The sequence below is a fragment of the Phaenicophaeus curvirostris genome, chromosome 26 (genome assembly GCF_032191515.1).
Source record: "Phaenicophaeus curvirostris isolate KB17595 chromosome 26, BPBGC_Pcur_1.0, whole genome shotgun sequence".
Lineage (NCBI taxonomy): Eukaryota > Metazoa > Chordata > Aves > Cuculiformes > Cuculidae > Phaenicophaeus > Phaenicophaeus curvirostris.
The window spans coordinates 3220946-3238306 of record NC_091417.1 but is presented as its reverse complement, the minus strand read 5'-3'; the positions used below and the strand labels follow the sequence as shown (position 1 = coordinate 3238306).

The 17361-nt window shown below is 59.3% G+C and overlaps 1 protein-coding gene across 5 annotated transcripts; it reads right to left on the bottom strand.

The window, feature by feature from the left end:
• Positions 1 to 537: 537 nt before the first annotated feature.
• Positions 538 to 14444, bottom strand: SP2 (Sp2 transcription factor). 5 transcript variants are annotated; one of them, XR_011339131.1, is made up of 8 exons: positions 11827 to 12027; positions 8222 to 8297; positions 6615 to 7568; positions 5618 to 5918; positions 3065 to 3239; positions 2229 to 2422; positions 1114 to 1404; positions 538 to 645 (listed from the first exon to the last, which is right to left on the bottom strand). XR_011339131.1 is itself a non-coding variant. In XM_069876829.1 (8 exons), the coding sequence occupies exons 3-8, from the start codon at positions 8282 to 8284 to the stop codon at positions 1304 to 1306; spliced, it is 1788 nt and encodes a 595-aa protein (XP_069732930.1). In that variant the 5' UTR covers positions 8285 to 8297; positions 11827 to 11991; positions 14371 to 14391; the 3' UTR covers positions 653 to 1303. The 5 variants fall into 5 exon arrangements, 4 of the variants coding, with proteins under 4 accessions (XP_069732930.1, XP_069732933.1, XP_069732931.1 ...); XM_069876829.1 differs by lacking the exon at positions 538 to 645 and adding an exon at positions 14371 to 14391 and having other exon boundaries at positions 653 to 1404; positions 11827 to 11991; XM_069876832.1 differs by lacking the exons at positions 538 to 645; positions 11827 to 12027 and adding an exon at positions 14371 to 14444 and having other exon boundaries at positions 653 to 1404; positions 8222 to 8291.
• Between the last annotated feature and the right edge of the window lie 2917 nt (positions 14445 to 17361).

Below are 17361 nucleotides of genomic sequence, written 5' to 3'. Positions count from 1 at the left end.
ACACACTGGGGGGATCAAATCAGGGACAGGGGCTGAGGGGACACGGAGGAGGGCGAGAATTTGGGGACATTGGGGAGACGTAGAGATGGACACAGTAGGGGTGGGGACTTGGGGACACTGGAGGATGAGGATGGGGAGATGAGAGGAGTGGGGACAGGAGGGGGCAAGGATTTAGGGACATCGGGTTCACACTGGGGGGATCAAACCAGGGGGAGGGACTTGGGGACATGGGACAGGGAAGGTGAGTCTGGGGGATGCTGTAGGGATGGGGACAAGGGCTGGATGCTGGGAGACGTGGGGGCAAGGATGTAGGGACATTGAGGGGGCAGGGATTTGGGGACAAGTGACAGGGGCACGAGGACTAGCAGCTCCACATCCAGGACTGTTCTCCTGCCAATAAAATCCATTCCTAGCGCTGTTCGGGATTCCTGTAAACACAAACCTTTCTACCCTTCCCGCAGGGTTACGCCCACAGCTCCGCTCGCGGAGCTCGGGAGAGAAAGGACCCTCGGCAGCGCTGCTTTTACCTCTGGCGACTAAATTTATTTTAGCAAGGAAAGATCCCGGCTGCCTCCAACCAGTTACAGTTAATAAAGTCGAACAGATGCATCCGGTAACGCAGAAAAAAAACCTGGGCGGTTACAACTAAAAATAAAGTGGATTTGTTTAATTTAAAAGCTCAAAAATAACAAGCCATATGTATTTTTTTAAACATGTAGTAAACACAAAAGCAATATAATCTATGATACAATGTACACTGTACACAGGGGGGGGCACACGGTGGGAAAAGGGGCTGAAATTCCAAAGGGAACGCTGCCACGTCACTTGGAAATGGGAAAGCAGGGAGAAAGAAATCAAAGGAGAGAAAAGAAACCTGTTTGGTGTTGGCAAAGAAACGTTAGAGGAGAGAAAAACGTTCGAGGAGAATTAAATAAAGATGGAAAAGCACTCGCCATCGGCACACAGGGAGCGGGAACGGGAGCGTAAGGCAACGATCTCCATAGAAAAAAAGGGACCTTCCAAAGGGAATAGAGATATTTATAGCTATTTATAGACTTTAAATATAAAGTAGGAATGTGCTGTGGAGCCTCTCCTGGCCCAGCCCCTCCTTGCCTGGCTCCTGCGTGGCCGTCAGACGTGGCTACGGGCCTGGAGGATCCGCAGGGAGGCTCGGAGCCTCGGCAAGGGCTGCTTCCGCGGGGTCCCGAGGGCTCCTGGCTGCGCTGGGAACACGGGAGAGCTGCGGCGTCGCAGGGTCTGTCCGTCTGCACCGGGTGGGAGGCGCGGGGCAGCCCCTCCGGCCCTACAAGTTCTTGGTGACCAGGTGGGTTTTATAGTGCTTCGTCAGGTGGTCGCTGCGCATGAAGCGTTTCTGGCACTGAGCGCACTCGAAGCGCTTGTCGCCTGCGGGGAGGGCAGCGGCGGTCAGGGAGGCAGCACCGACCCCACCTGCTTTGTCCCCACGTTCCCACAGACTCCACCAGGTTCTCCAGACCCTCCCCAAGTTCTCCTGACACCCTCCAGGTTCTCCAGTCCCAACCCACGTTCTCCAGACCCTCCCCAAGTTCTCCTGACACCCGCCAGGTTCTCCAGTTCCACCCCAGGTTCTCCAGATCCCCTTCAAGTTCACCACACCCTTTCCAAGTTCCCCAGAGCCCTCCAGGTTCTCTAGGCCCTCCCCACCTTGTCCCAACACCCTCCAGGTTCTCCAGACCCTTCCCCAGGTTCTTCAGACCCTCTCCAGTTCCTCAAACCCTTTCCAAGTTCTCCAGATCCACCCCAGTTACTCCAGTCCCTCCCCACATCCCCTCCAAGTTCACCACACCCTTTCCAAGTTCTCCAGTCCTTTAGGTTCTCTAGGCCCTCCCCACATTGTCCCAACACCTTCCAGGTTCTCCAGACCCTTCCCCAGGTTCTCCTGACCCTCCCCACATTGTCCCAACACCCTCCAGGTTCTCCAGACCCTTCCCCAGGTTCTCCAGACCCTTCCCCAGGTTCTCCTGACCCTTCCCAGGTTCTCCAGTTCCTCAAGTTCTTCAAACCCTTTCCAAGTTCTCCAGATCCACCCCAGCTTTTCCAGTCCCTCCAGTAACTCAGTGAAACCGTAAGGACAGCTGGGGACACAACCCATCCCACCCTAACTCAGCACCCTCCTTGGCTTTTGCAAGGCTCAGGACCCTCCAGGGGTCAGGATCGGGGGCTGTGCTGTGTCCCGCGGGGCCGCAGACCTGTGTGCGTGCGAGCGTGCCGCTGCAGCTCGTCGCTGCGTGTGAAGCGCTTCCCGCAGAAGACCCAGTTGCAGACGAAAGGCCGCTCGCCCGTGTGCAAACGCACGTGAGCGCGCAGCAGCGAGGTCTTCCGGAAGGTTCTCCCGCAATCCGGGATGTGGCAGATGTGCTTCTTCTTCCCTGGATCCCCCAGCCTGGGTGAGGAAAAAAATCATAGAATCACCAGGTTGGAAAAGACTCACCGGATCATCGAGTCCAACCATTCCCATCAAACACTAAACCATGTCGTTCAGCACCTCATCCACCCGTCCCTTAAACCCCTCCAGGGAAGGGGACTCAACCCCCTCCCTGGGCAGCCTCTGCCACTGCCCAATCACCCTTTCTGTGAAATTTTTCTTCCTAATGTTCAGCCTGACCCTCCCCTGGTGGAGCTTGAGGCCATTCCCTCTCGTCCTGTCCCCTGGCCCTTGGGAGAAGAGCCCAGCTCCCTCCTCTCCACAACCTCCTTTCAGGGAGTTGGAGAGAGCAATGAGGTCTCCCCTCAGCCTCCTCTTCTCCAGGCTAAACACCCCCAGCTCTCTCAGACGCTCCTCTTGTTCTCCAGCCCCTTCCCCAGCTTCGTTGCTCTTCTCTGGACTCGCTCCAGAGCCTCAACATCCTCCTTGTGGTGAGGGGCCCAGAACTGAACACAGTGAGAACCACAGAATCAACTCGCCATTGAGCAGGGTTCCCACATCCCATCCCCGTGGGATGTTCTCCAGCCTCTCGCTCCCCAGGCTGTGACTCCCCAGCCTCGGAGACGGGCGCTGGACCCACAGGGCCTGCTCCGTGCTCACCTCTTGTCGCCGTCCTTGCAGTTGGGGCAGGTACAGGCCATGCGCCGCCTCTTTTCCCCTGGTTGCATCTCTCCAGACAGCGCCTGCTCCATCTGGAGCTGGATCTGGGTTGGGCTCAGGCCGCTGATAGTCACGTTGTTGCCGGACACGTTCTGCACAGTCAACTGCTGCTGGCCTGGGGGGAAAAAATGAAGGATTCAGGCTCAACCTCTCCACTCCACAGGGCCAAATATCATTGCCCAACGCCTCCGTCCATGCACACGTCCTGCTAAAAGCCTCCGGGAACAGCAAAACAGAGAGAAAACCCCGTGTGCGGGATGGGATACCCCGCATGCAGCCCTGGTGCTGGTCCCCGCGTGGGGCTGGTAAGTCCCTTTTTTTTTTTTTTTTTTTTTTTCTGAATATACTGTGCGGTTTTTCAAAGTTTTCGGTGGGGTGGGGAAACGACCAAAGAGGAAACAAAAAAGAAACTTTGAAAAAACGTGCAATATATTGACCAAAAAAAAAAAAAAAAAAAAAAAAAGGGACTTACCCCGGGACCCTAAGGGCTGCTCCACGCAGGGGCGCTCACCGGGGCGGCAGCCCGGGCCTCGCACGGCACCCGGGGGGCTGGAAAGAAGAAGAGGGGGGGTCAGCGTCAGCAAGCGGGATCGCTGCTCATGGGGCAGCGGGGAAAGAGGAGGAGTGGGATTTGATGGCGGAGCGAAGAAAGGATGGGATCAGGAGCGCAGGCGGAGAGGGAAAACGCAAAGCCAAGAGCTGGGGAGGCACCGTGAGGCATGTGGATGCTCAGGAGGAAAACGTGTCCTGGCTGAACCCGGGCTGAGACCCAACGTGGTTCGTTTCACCCACAGGCAGCAGCCAGTGGGTCCCACCGGTCCCTGTCACAGGGCCCTGCCAGCCCTGCAGTGAGTTGCGGGCAGCGGCACAGACTGCAGCGACATCTGCCTGTGGCATCTCCTGATGCTCACAGATCTACCCGCAAAGCAGCAATTAAAAATCCCCTTAAAAACAACCTCAGCGAGGACAGCGGCCGCTGCGGAGCATGAAACCACACCAGCCTGAGTTTTATGCTGACAACGTTTAGTCAAAGCAAGAAAGAACAGCTTCCGACTGCAAAACTGAGCTGGAACTCCTGCCGGTTCTTGCCGAGAGAGAAACCACGGCACGGCAGCAGGTCTTTCTGGATCAGAACACAGATAAACCTTCCCTCAGACACAGCCTCCTCCCCCTCAGCTCGCCGGTGGCGGCCCACAGCACCGCGACTGGGCTGGGAAGGTTTGAGCAGGCGGGGAGGACAGAGCGGCTGCCAGGATGCGTCTGTCCCAGTGGTGGGGAGATAAGACAGCGATGCAGGGGCAGACGTCCACGAGAGCTGTCTGCAGCTCCCAAATTGCTCAGGCCACTGGCCAGGGCCATGTCTGGCTGCTTTGAGCTTAAGAAGACACTTTGTGCCATGGAGGCGAGGGGCTGGGCTCACTCTCAGGGAATGGAGATCCCTCACTCTAGCTCGGAGAAGCACAGAGCTCGTGTGTGTGAACGCACTTCTCCTGAATCGGCTCCTGGAAACCCAAACCAGCAGCGTTCACACGCAGCAGATGCAAAGTGTCCCTATCCCAGGACTGGGAAGCGCTACCTGTGGTAGGGGCTGCTGGCACAGAGGAAGCCCCAGTGCTCCTCATAGAATCATAGAATCACCAGGTTGGAAAAGACCCACTGGGTCACCGAGTCCAACCATTCCCATCAATCACTAACCCATGTCCCTCAGCGCCTCATCCACCTGTCCCTTAAACCCCTCCAGGGAAGGGGACTCAACCCCCTCCCTGGGCAGCCTCTGCCAGGGACCAATCACCCTTTCCATGAAAAATATTTTCCTAATGTTCAGCCTGAACCTCCCCATGTGGAGCTTGAGGCCATTCCCTCTCGTCCTGTCCCCTGTCCCTTGGGAGAAGAGCCCAGCTCCCTCCTCTCCACAACTTCCTTTTAGGTAGTTGTAGAGAGCAATGAGGTCTCCCCTCAGCCTCTTCTTCCACCTGCCCCTGCCTGGCTCGGCCCCAGCTCCCCCGAGGACACGGGGCTCATCCCAAGGACCAGGACACCACTGCAGAGTTCAGGATCGAAGAGAGCTGGTCTGGGCCCTCAGGCAGCCTCAGCCCCTGCGCTCCGACACGTCCTGCAGCTTGGCACAACCGCACAGGCAGCCGTCTCCGCTCACCGCCCTCCCTGAAACAGCTCACCAGGACGGGCTGGGGAACACCCATCAGAGCCACTTGGGGCCTCTTGGAGATAGAGAAGCTGATGGCGTTTAATGATCAGCAACATTCAGCCTCAGGGTACGAGGGATCTGCTTACAAAGCTGCAACAGAGCGTGCTGCTGGAGCGGGGGCTTTTTGTTCTGCCTACGCTTCTGGCCTGCTTGTTTGATGTCCTGCCTGTTTGATGTTCTGCCTGCTTGGCATCCTGCCTGCATCCCTCCTTCTGTCCTGTGTCCTTCTATCCTGCCCACACCCTTCTGTCCCCCACAGCCCCATCCCAGAGTGGGGCTCAGCGCACCTCCGGTGTTGGTGATGGTGACCGGCACACCCTGGACTTGGACGCCGTTGATGTTGATGGTCTGCACGGCCTGGGCCGCGGCCGCCAGCTGAGCTGCGTTCAAGCTGATGATGCCTCCGGCAGGAGCGATCTTTGGCAGAGGCCGTTCCTTGCGCACGGCTGGTTTCTTGTTGCTGCTTCCCGTGACGGAGCTGCGGGACACTGGGCTGCTGCAAGAGGTCCCAGATGGAGCCACCGTCATGGCCGAGGCTTCCTGGAGCAGCACCGTCTGCAGCTCGCCTGATGGTGTTTTGAAGTAGACCTGATGGGAGAAGGAAAGAGGAATGAGAAAAGGAATGAGATCAGGCACCATCCTGGGTAGAGACCTCTCCACCATGAGTTGCTCTCCCCACACAACTTGGGGATCTGGGCTTGGGATTAGCCAAAGAGCAGGAGAAGTTGCCCGAGCATCTAGAGACTCTTTGTGGGCCTCCTGAAGGTCCTGGGCTTGCAGGGCAGCCAGGAGCTGCTTTGGCCCTGCAGCTCAACTTCCAACAAAAGACAGTCCTGTGGCTCTGAGCCCCATTCCGCCACCACCCTCTGTCTTCCAGGGCATCTTCTGCTGGCACAACAGAAATTCCACGGACACTGAGCTCCTATAGCTCCAGGGGGTGGCCAGCAAGATAGGCCTAGTAACGCTCTGTGGAGGGAACTGCTGCGCTCCCTGCCCTTCTTCAGACACCAGGGAATTCACACAAGTGATGCCCAAACAGGAGGCCAAGCTGAAGATGCTTGGCATCCCCTTCATCTTTTTAAAGACTCAGGAAATCATGGAATGGTTGGAAGAGATCTCAAAGCCCATCCAATTCCACCCCCTGTCACGGGCAGAGACACCTCCCACTGGACCAAGGGCCTCAAAGCCCCATCCAACCTGGCCTTGGACACCTCCAGGAATGGGACACCCTGGGTAAGAGCTGGGAGGAGAAACAGGGCCCTCACAGGAGAAAGAAGGAGGTACCTGGGTAGGAGTGGGTTCTGTCGTCTGGATCTGGAAGTTCTGGGATGACTTCTGGGGGACAGTGGGGAGTGTGGCGGAGGCGGCCTGGACCACGCGCAGGGCCTGCTGTGGGATCTGCACCACCTGTGGCTCCTGCTTGGGCTGCACCACCTGTACCTGCTGCACCACGGCTGGCTGCCCAGAGCCTGGGCTCTGCACGATGAGCAGGTTGCTGCCCGCCTGGATGATGTTCTCTGCCGTGGTCTCTATTAACACCGTCTCTACCTGCTCGGTCACAGCCACGGCGGCCGGCTGGGTGGGCGACATGGTTTTCTTCCGAATCTTTTTGCTGGCCTTCGAGGGACTCTCCGCAAGGAGCTGAGCCTGCGTGCTCGGCTCCGTGGTGTTCACCAGGTTGTTCACAGGCAGGGTGAGAGTTACGTTGCTGCCACCGGCCAACTTGACCACGTTGCTCGTGCCCTGCGCTGGTGAAGCTCCAGACTTCTGCGCCGGAGCTGGTTTGATGGGCACAGGCTTGTGAGAGGAAGAGGAAGGAGTGAGGATCGCTTGGTTCGTGCCCGGAATAATCTGGATCTGGTTGGTGAGGTTGGGCTGGACCTGGATGGTCTGTCCGCCCGCGGCCTGGATCTGAGACACAGCCTGGTACTGGATGTTGCTGGAGGAGCGGGCGCCCTTGTTGATGACAGTTGGGTTCTGGATGGCAAAAACCAGCTGCCCACCAGGGTACGAGGTGCCGACCTGAGAGCCCTGGATCTGGAAGAGGTTCCCTTTCGATGAGAGGATCCCGAAGCTGTTCTTACCAGAGCCCAGAGGGAGCGGGGCGGGTTTGATGGGGACAAGTTTGCGAGGCGTTGGTTGAGGAGGAGCAGGAGGAGTCACGGCGGCTTCTACGGCAGGGGGACCGATTTTGCTACATGTCGCTGCGAGGAGAGCGAGAGGAGATGGCTGGGAGTCCTGCAGAGCCAGGAGGGAGAGGGGCAAGTTAGACAGGGGCTCGTGCCAAACACCTGGAGATGGAGTCAGCAACGGAAAGGGTACATGCTACCAAAAACAATCTAGTCCATGCTAATGAGACCCTTTATTAAGGGAACTGCTTAATTACCCATACCACGTGTGCCTTTAGCTCACCCTGCACCAGCCATTGGGATGGCAACTGCCTTTTAATTGTGTTCCTGCGTTCTTACAGCCCCTACAAGGCTCCAAACATCCTGCAAGTCTGCAGGTACCACACTCATTACGCACAGCCAGGAGTGTGTATTTAATTCCACTTTAATTGCAAGACCACCGCGTGGTCCTGACCACCTGAGGGGAGACCTCATTGCTCTCTACAACTACCTGAAAGGAGGTTGTGGAGAGGAGGGAGCTGGGCTCTTCTCCCAGGTGACAAGGGACAGGACGAGAGGGAATGGCCTCAAGCTCCACCAGGGGAGGTTTAGGCTGGACATTAGAAAAAAATTTTTCACAGAAAGGGTCATTGGACACTCGCAGAGGCTGCCCAGGGAGGGGGTTGAGGCAGGAGGGGCTTAAGGGTGCAGATATTGCTGTCCTGCACCCCAGAACACATCCCTCCACCCCAGCAGGGAGCCGGGAGCCCTATCCCTGCTCACCTGTGCGGTGGAAGCAGCTGGCTGCAGGTATTCACTGGGGCTGACGGCAGCCGTTGCAGCCATGCTGTCTCTGGATCTGTGAGGAAGAAGCAGAGAAGGAGGAGTAAGACCAGCAGCCAGAGCTCAGCCCGCGGCTCCTCGGCGCACCCAGCCCAGTGCCCCAACACCTCAGGGACTCCACCGTCCACTTCCATCGTCCAAAACCATCACACTTTACCCTCAGTGGGGGTTACAAGGGCTGGAGAAATCCCACCACCCTCTCCCGGTGCTTCCCCCTCCTTGCCACCAAAGGGAAATACCAGTGACAGTGGGAAACTGGCTGCAGCCCTTGCTCATTTGCCTGTGGCCCAGCACAGCCTCAACCCAGAGAGACCATCGCTGTCCTGCGGAGCGCCCCGCTTCAACACGGAGGCGGGCACGGCCAGAGAGCAGATGGATTCCCAGTTCACAGCTCAAGCCGCCTCCCTGTTGCTTATTTTCCTAACTTTGGGAATCCCAAAGGACAGAGGTTTCGGTACAGAGTTGTGTTTTTCAAGGCTGGAAAAACGTTTTTTCCATTATTCTGGTATGTTGTTGGTGCTGAGTGTTTGTAAGTCATTATGTAATTAAAAGGTCACTGTGGGGATTGCTGGCCGGCAGCGGGACCTCAGGAAACTGGGAAAAGCCATGGGTAAGCGTGGAAGAGAGAGCAGCAGCGGGTGGCACACGAAGGCAAGGAGGCAGCTGAGGGAGCCTGTGCCACAGAACCCTCAGCTTCAGCAGGATCTGTGCCTCAGGGAGAGGAGGGAGGTGAAGTTATGACAGAGGAGCCGGTCGCTGAAGGGGCTTGGCAGGCACAGAGGGGGCAGGGAAAGCAGCCACGGCTCCTCCGACAGCAGAGTGAGAGCAGGGGATGGGGCAGAGCCACTCTGAGGGGCAGCTGCGAGGATGAGGCGATTCATGGCAACTATGGCTATGCCGCCTTCCTCTCTCAACACTTTCCTGTGGTGTTTGACATCTCCAGATGCCCATCCCGCTGCCCCAAACACCGCAGAGCAAGAGTACCGAGGCTGCGGCTCCTCTTGCCAACAGGGCAGCTACAACAACTTCTTTTGAAAGGCTTAAGAAGACAGCCAAGCCAGGGAAAGAGATTCCTAAATCCTCACAGTTTGCTAAACCTTTTGTTCTGGACTACAAAGACATTTCATCCTTGACATTTCCTTTGGCAAATCCCCAGTCACCCCCATCCAGCAGTCGCTGTACGGCTCAATTGCTTGATAATATTTGCCTGGACAAGGTGCCAGGGAGAACTTGTCTGAGCTCGAGCGCTCTTTGTCACGGCAGCTGACAATGTCCTGGCTTCACACGGGGAATTACGGCCACCTGAGGAGCATGGATGCTTGGGCTTTACCCAGGGTGGCTCTGAAATGCAGCCTTGGCACGGGCAAGCCGATGGGAAGCCAGCACTGTGGTATTCAGAGAGGTTAGGACAGCGGGAGCAATGATAAAGATAGGATGCCCCAGATGGCTTCAAATGCATCGCTCCAGCCAAAAATGAACCGTTGTCTGAGCAGAGCGAGTGGCTTTTGGCTGCACGCAGGGAGTGGGCAAAGACAGCATCCCAGGACTGCGGCAGAGTGCTTGTTTCTGGCTCCAAACAGGAGAAGACCTGGCACAGGCAGAGCCACCGTTCGACAGCCTCGTGCTCCTGCCTGGGGAGCTGCGGGAGATCCGGGGCTGGAGATGAGGGACCACACAGATGAGAAAAGTGACGTGCGTGGGTTTGTTTCAAAGGGAGGAAAATCTGCGCACCACAGACCAGCGTGGCACAGGCTCAGCACCTATCGCGATGAAGGCAACAGGCTGGGGGTGATGGGGCAGCACCCAACCTCGGAGAGGGCAAACTTGGTCTGCCTGGGGCATCGCCCGCTGCCAGCACGCGGCTGCAGGAGCCTGGCCAACAGGCACAGCCGTGTCCAGGACACAAAGGGGTCTTTGCTTTGGCATTGCTGGCTGCAGGGACGGTGGGAGGCGCGCACACTGCTGCTCTCCAGTGCAAGGGCTGCTCGTCGCATCTTAATGTGGCTTAAAGCCAGGAGAAAAGTCCTCAAGGTAACTGGGATGCAGCCAACGCTTATACAAAAGTGGGGCGAGTGCCCTCAGCTCCCCCTTGGAACCCCTCAGCATGGACCCTGCCGGACACCTCCTCCCCTAGAACCCTAAAGCTTTTCCCCAAAATGAAAGCCTCTAAGAAACGGAGCGATTGGGCCCTGGGCCAAGTCACCAAGGAGCCCACTTCCCAACGGCAGGCAGCTCGCCCCTCGCCAGGCTCCGCGGCTCCTCTCCAGGCTCCTTCCCAACCTGACTGAGCATATAAATCCCTGGGAAGAGTCAGGTCAGAGTCCCAGGCGCCTGGGACCGCATTGCATGGAAATGACTGGCCCTGTTCCTCAACAACAAGCTTCCATTCCCTTGGAGCCACTCGCTGTGGCAACCTGACGGAGACAAAAGCCTTGGAAGCTCACACCCAGCAAGCCGGCCTGTGATAAAAGGACGCGTTCTTCCCGGAAAGCCGGGAGCTTGTACGGCTGCCGGAGTCCAGTGGCTGCGCCCTCCCTCTCGGCAGAATTAGGGCACTGCTGGGGATTAACAGCCCTGACTACGAGTAAGAGCAACGCTGAGCTGGCCAGAGCAAGACGAACCAGGAGAGATCCCATTAGCCCGGAAAAATAAATAAGGATAATGACCAGGGAGAAGCCCTGCGTCGCGCTGTGATCCCTCTGCGAGTTTCTCACTCATACGATTCACGCCCAAGTCCAGCAGCAACGGTTTCGCATCCCAAAGGTGTGAAGCAAGCTGGTACCAAAGAGCTCGGCTTCGCTCTCCGCGTGTCAGAATCACAGAATCGTGGAACGGTTTGGGTTGGAAGGGACCTCAAAGCCCATCCAATTCCAATCCCCTGCCCTGGCAGGGTCACCTCCCACTGGATCCGGTTGCTCTGAGCCTCATCCGACCTGGTCTTGAACCCCTCCAGGGATGGGGCAGCCACCACTGCTCTGGGCAACCTGGGCCAGGGCCTCCCCACTCTCACAAGAAAACATTTCTTCCTGATATCTCACCTTAATCTCCCCTCTTTCAGCTGAAAACCGTTCCCCTCGTCCTATCCCTGCACTCCCTGATAAACTCCAGAACTGGGAGCAGGACCTTCACTGCCTGTGGGGAATGTTTTGGGATCTGCCCTGGGGGATAAAGACCCTTCCGAGAGGTGGGAGCTCCCCTCCAGCATCCTCTCCCGGCTGTAAAAGGACAAAGCAATCAAAACCGCTCTGATTTCTGGCTCCAGCTCCTCCAACAAGCACAATCAGGATCATTCCTGCCCCTAGGCACATGGACCTTGCGCCCCAACCAATCCAGATGCCCAGGGTGCTTCCAGGAGCTCTTGGAGCCCACCGTGAGCTCACAGCACAGGGAAATAAAGACCCCAGGAGCTCTTGGAGCCCACCATGAGCTTATGGCACAGGGAAATAAAGCCCCTAGGAGCTTTTGGATCCCATCATGTGCTCACGGCACAGGGAAATAAAGTCCCCAGGACTGGAGCGATGGAGCTGTAGGAAGAGAAAACTTACCAACCGCGCCGGCGCATGAGGCCCCATGTCCAGCCGGAGGGAACGCCTGCTAGCAGCCAGCTGGACGCTCACACCAGCACGATTGGTAGGTTTGCTCAGAGGCCGCTCCGTTGCTTTGCACAAGAATTTATTTACTTTGGAATCTGTGCCTTTATCTTCAATATTCTACAAGAGATACAAAGGGGAGAGATGTTTTGGGTGGTTTTTTTTTCCCCTTCCTAACCAGTACAAGCCTTTCTTCTCAGGGAGCTGCAGAATCTACGGCTTCCAGCTCAGTGGAGAAGCCTGGGACAGAGGCAAAAGCAACCAAGAAGGTGCCTGCCAGCCCTCGCAGCCAAAACCACCCCCCCCGTCCTGCAGCTCAAGCCACACAGGTGCTTCTGCATGGCTACAAAAGTCCCTTTTAGGGGTCTGGAAAAGTTTCATGTGGTTTAGACCACAATTTCAAGCCCTGTCACCGCTCAAGACCAGGTTGGATGGGGCTTTGAGCAACTAGATCCAGTGGGAGGGTTCCCTGCCCACGGCAGGGAGGGTAGAACTGGATGGGCTTTGAGGTCCCTTCCAAGCCAAACCATTCCACGATTCCATGATATCCTCATCACCTCCTCACAGCCCCCTCAGAGAGAGGAAACACCACTTTACAGACAGGGCTGGAGCCATCAGTCCTGGCATTCCAGCTGCAGGGGAGACTCTGCTCCCCAAAATACCCTTCCCATCTCCCTCACAGATCTTTTTATGGGGGTGTGGAGCGGGGTGAGCGTGATCCTAACTTCCAGCTCTAGGTCTAAGCCCATGGACGCACCCGATCTGCGGTTTTAATTAGCGCCTTGACCCTGAAGGTGAATCAGAGTCCCCTGAAACCCATGAAAGACCTCAGTGACTGCAAAAAAACCCCATTCAGGATTATGAAGTTACACAGAGTCAGAGAGGAATAAAACATGCCGGTGGCAGCGGCTGTGTTTGTTGGCAGAGACTATAAGAGTGTTCAAAAAGGAGCTCAAACATCCCCGGATTTGCATATTAACAGCAGGAAATCGAGCGGTGTCTTAGAATGGACTGGTTTCTGGTAGGGCTTTTAGCTCCTGGTCTGGCTCCTGTGACCGCACTGATGACATCAGGGTTTGTTTTATCCCACCCTGATGCCGAAGGGAAATTCCCTTTGCTTCAGCTGCTTTTAAGGAGGAGGAAGAGGAGAAGCAGGAGGAAGGAAGAAGAGGGAAAACAGAGAGCCAGGAGGAGGCACAGGCACCCTGCGGACAGACCAAGCGTCTCCTCGCTCTGCGCAAGCACGGAAGGGGAGGTTTTGAGCCGTTTTGGGATGCGGGAAAAGCAGATTGTGCGGCTACAGTGGAAACTTCCAGCAGCCCCAGCTCCCTGAGCACCAGAACCCTGCTCTGCTGGGACAGCGATGCCAACCGTGGCCCTGGCACAGCCCCACACTGCCTGTTCCTGAGGGAATGGGGGCAAATCCCTCCCTGTGATCCGGGAGCTGGACCGGGACGGGGCTGAGATGCCCTGTCCCCATGCAGTGTCCTCTAAACACCACAGAACCCCCCTCCCCACTTACACCCCCCCAAACACCACAGAGCCCCCCAGCTCCCCAAAATACCACAGAACCCCTGTCGCACCTCCTTCCACTCCCCTAGTCCCACAAAGCCCCCACTAAACACTACAGAACGCCCTCCCCACCTCCTCTAACCCTCTCAGCTCCCCCCTAGTCCCACAGAGCACCCCCTACAGACCACAGAACCCTCTCCCCACCTCCTCTGACCCTCTCAGCTCCCCCCTAGTCTCACATATCCCCCCCTACTGACCACAGAACCCTCTCCCCACCTCCTCTGACCCTCTCAGCTCCCGCCCCAGTCCATGCAGCCCCCTCTCTAGACCACAGAACCCCCTCCGGATCTCCCCCTACACCCCCAGCCCCTCCTAAACAACACGGAACACCCCCAGCCCCACACATTCCCCCTCTAAACGCCACAGAAACCCCTCCCCGCAGACCCCCAGACTCCCCTAAACACCATGTACCCCCTTAACCATCACCCTGCTCTCACGCAGTCCACCCTAAACACCATGGGGCCCCCTCCCCACCCACCGTGCGCCTACGCAGCCCCCCGCAAACACCAAAGAAAACCCTCCCCAGCTCCCCGCACCCCCTTAAACACCCTGGAACTCCCTCCCCACCTCCCCCCACACCCCCAGACTCCCCTAAACGCCATGAAACCCCTCCCCACCAACCCTGCTCCTACGCAGCTCCCCCAAACAGCAAAGAACCCCCTCCCCAGCTCCCCTAAACACCACGGCACCCCCTCACCGCCCCCACAAAATACTGTGACCCCCCCCCTCAGCTCCTCCCCCCCTCCCCCGGTGGCGGCCCCAGGGGGCGGGCGCAGGCCCCGGCCCCGCCCCCGCCCGGCCCGAGGCCCCGGAAGCGCCGCCCGCGCGCAGCCCGGGGAGGGCGGGGCCACGGAGCCCGCACGCCCCTTCCGGTCCCGGTCCCGGCGCCGCTGCCGCCCCCCTTCCCCGCCCCGAGCCCTCACGAACCGGCGGCGGCGGCGGCTGCGACCCCGTCACGGCGCCATCTTCCTCCTCCGGGGCCGCCCGGGCACCGCCCTGCTTGTCCCGCCCCCTGGGCGGCGCCTGGTCCAATCGCCGCGCGGCTCGCGGGCAGGCAGCCAATCAGCGGCGGGAGAGGGTTTGATTGACAGCTCGGAGGACCAGTAGAGCTCGTGACGGAGCGGCGCCTCCGCCATTGGGCGCGGGCCTCCCGGGTGACGGACGGGACCCAATGGGAGGGCTGGGTTATGATTGACAGCTCAGGCCACCAATGAGAACAAGCCCCGCCCACCGCCATTCGCTAATTGACTGACAGGCCCGGGGGCGGGGGAGGCGGACTTCCTTGTGGGCGGGGACAACACAAACCCCGCCTTATTATTGGTCGCGAGTATTTGATTGACGTTCCGAGGAGCCAATGGGAGGCGGCCTCCACCCGAGCCGCGCTTCTGATTGGCCGCTGGTCTTCGCGGCCGGGGTAAAGCGTTGAATTACCGGGTGGGGGGGACCCTCCTTCCCCTGCGGGGCCACTGGGGACCCAGCTCCATAGGGGTGGAGGAGTCGCCACTGCTGCCCCCCCAGCAAGGTCCAGGAGGGCCCTTGGGATCCGTGGTTCAGCCCAGCCCGGGATATTCCCCCCCTCTCCATATGGGGAAACTGAGGAACGGAGGGGAGGGCACCGCATCCCCTCGAGGGTCGCAGCAGAGACGTCGTGGGGCAGCCCCCACCCCCAGCCCTGCTCCCCTGGGGGTCACCCCCCCCTCCCCCAAATCCTGTGGCATCCAGCGCTCCCCCTCCTGAACGACCCCCCCAGCCCCACGGGTGGGGGCACCCGGGAGTGGGGGGGGGGGCTCTGGAAGGAGCTGGGGGGGGGTCAGAAGGGGGTGGGATGCCGGAGGGGGCTGGGTTTAGGGTCCTCCTTGCAAGAGTTGGGGTGCTTGGGGGGTGTTTGGGTCCCCACCCTGCCCCTGCACCCCACACATCCACAAGCCCCACGCATCCTCGGCTCCAAGAGCACCCCCCAACTCTGGTCCCCCCACACCGTGAGGGGTTTTAGGGGTCGTGTTGGGGCCCTACTGGCTCTTGGCCACTGACCCCGCGATGGTCTGGGGGTTCCCTGGTGGCTCCCGGCTCCATCAGTGGCTGGAGGGTCTCTGGGGGCTCCTGCCCCCCAACCCCAGGATGAGCTGGGGGGTCCCTGGCTGTTCCCATCCCCCTGACTGTGCGAGGGGTCCCCAGCTCCTCCTGTCCCGCCTGATCCTGGGATGGACTGGGGGGGTGTCTCGTGTTTCCCAACCCCGCGATGAGCTGGGGGGTCCTTGGTGGCTCCAGGACCCTCGACCCCATGAGGGGGTAGGGAGTCCCTGTCTCCTCGTGTCCCCCCTCTCAACCCCATGAAGGACTGGGGGGTCGCTGGTGCCTCTCCCCCCCTTGACCCCGTGATGGGCTGGGGGGTCCTTGATGCTCCCCTGACCCCATAGGGGGATGGGGTCTCTGGTTCCTCTCATCCCCCAACCCTATGCTGGGTTGGGGGTCCCTGATACCCCCCGATCCCACAAGAGGATGGAGGGGGGGTACCTATTGCCTCTCAACCCCTGACCCCATCCAGGGCTGGGGGGTCCCCGATGCCCCCAACCCCATGATGGGCTGGGGGGTCCCCGGTAACTCTGGTCCCCATGTCAGATTGGGGGTCCCTGATGCCCCCGTGACCCCATAAGGGGATGGGGTGTCCCTGGTGCTTCTCACCCCCCCGTCCCTGTGCTGGGCTGGGGGGTCCCCGATGCCCCCAACCCCATGATGGGCTGGGGGGTCCCCGGTAGCCCCGGTCCCCGTGCCAGACTGGGGGTCCCTGATGGCCCCGTGACCCCATAAGGGGATGGGGGGTCCCTGGTGCCTCTCACCTCCCCATCCCCGTGCTGGGCTGGGGGTCCCCGGTGCCTCCCACCCCCCTGCCCCTTGCCAGCCCCCCCAGCCCCGGGGTGCCCAGCTGGCTCCAGCCCCCACGGGACCAGAACCTCCCACTGGAGCCAAATAATTGCTCGGTGCTTTGTTGTGCAGTGTCTATGGCCGCGGGGCCTTCATTTGTGGGAACTTGCTGTGGCGAGTGCCTCCCTTTTAATTACCTCCCCTCCTCATGCTCCTGCTTACTCACCGCCTGGCACCGGCGCCTCGACCCCCGCCCCGGCCCCCCAGCCCCGAGCGGGGGGTCCTGCCAGCGGCTCTGGGGGGGCCGGTGGCGCGCGAGTGGATGGGGAGAGGGCTGGCAGCGCCTCGCTCCTCGTCCTGCTGTGGGGTGCGGGCTGGCGAGGGTCCCGCTGCGGGGCGCAGGTGGATGGGGAGCGAAAGGGAGTGATGGGGAGCGATGGAGAGTGAAGGGGAGCGATGGGGAGCGAAGGGAAGCAATGGGGAGCGATGGGGAGTGATGGAGAGTGAAGGGGAGCGATGGGGAGCGAAAGGAAGCGATGGGGAGTGATGGAGAGTGAAGGGGAGCGATGGGGAGCGGAGGGAAGTGATGGGGAGCAAAGGGGAGTGATGGAGAGTGAAAGGGAGCGATAGTGAAAGGGAGCGATGGGGAGCGAAAGGAAGCGATGGGGAGCAAAAGGGAGTGATGGGGAGCAAAGGGGAGCGATGGGGAGCGATGGAGAGTGAAGGGGAGCGATGGGGAGCGAAGAGGAGCGATGGGGAGCAATGGGGATAGATGGGGAGGGAAGGGAGCGAAGGGGAGTAAAAGGGAGTGATGGGGAGCAAAGGGGAGTGATGAAGAGTGAAAGGGAGGGATGGGGAGCGAAAGGAAGCAATGGGGAGCAAAGGGGAGTGATGGGGAGCAAAGGGGAGCGATGGAGAGTGAAGGGGAGTGATGAGGAGTGATGGGGATAGATGGGGAGGGAAGGGAGCAAAGGGGAGCAAAAAGGAGCAAAGGGGAGCGATGGGGAGCGAAGGGGAGCAATGAGGATCAAAGGGGAGTGATGGGGAGCGAAGGAG

What these genes read in the sequence shown, in the direction of transcription:
- SP2 (XM_069876832.1), bottom strand. Translation starts at nt 8,284, where the DNA reads ATGGCTGCAACGGCTGCCGTCAGCCCCAGTGAATACCTGCAGCCAGCT. An exon ending in CAGAACCCACTCCTACCCAG is followed by an intron (nt 5,919 to 6,614) that starts GTACCTCCTTCT and finishes TTCTCCCATCAG; the next exon opens with GTCTACTTCAAAACACCATC. An exon ending in CACCATCACCAACACCGGAG is followed by an intron (nt 3,240 to 5,617) that starts GTGCGCTGAGCC and finishes TTTTCCCCCCAG; the next exon opens with GCCAGCAGCAGTTGACTGTG.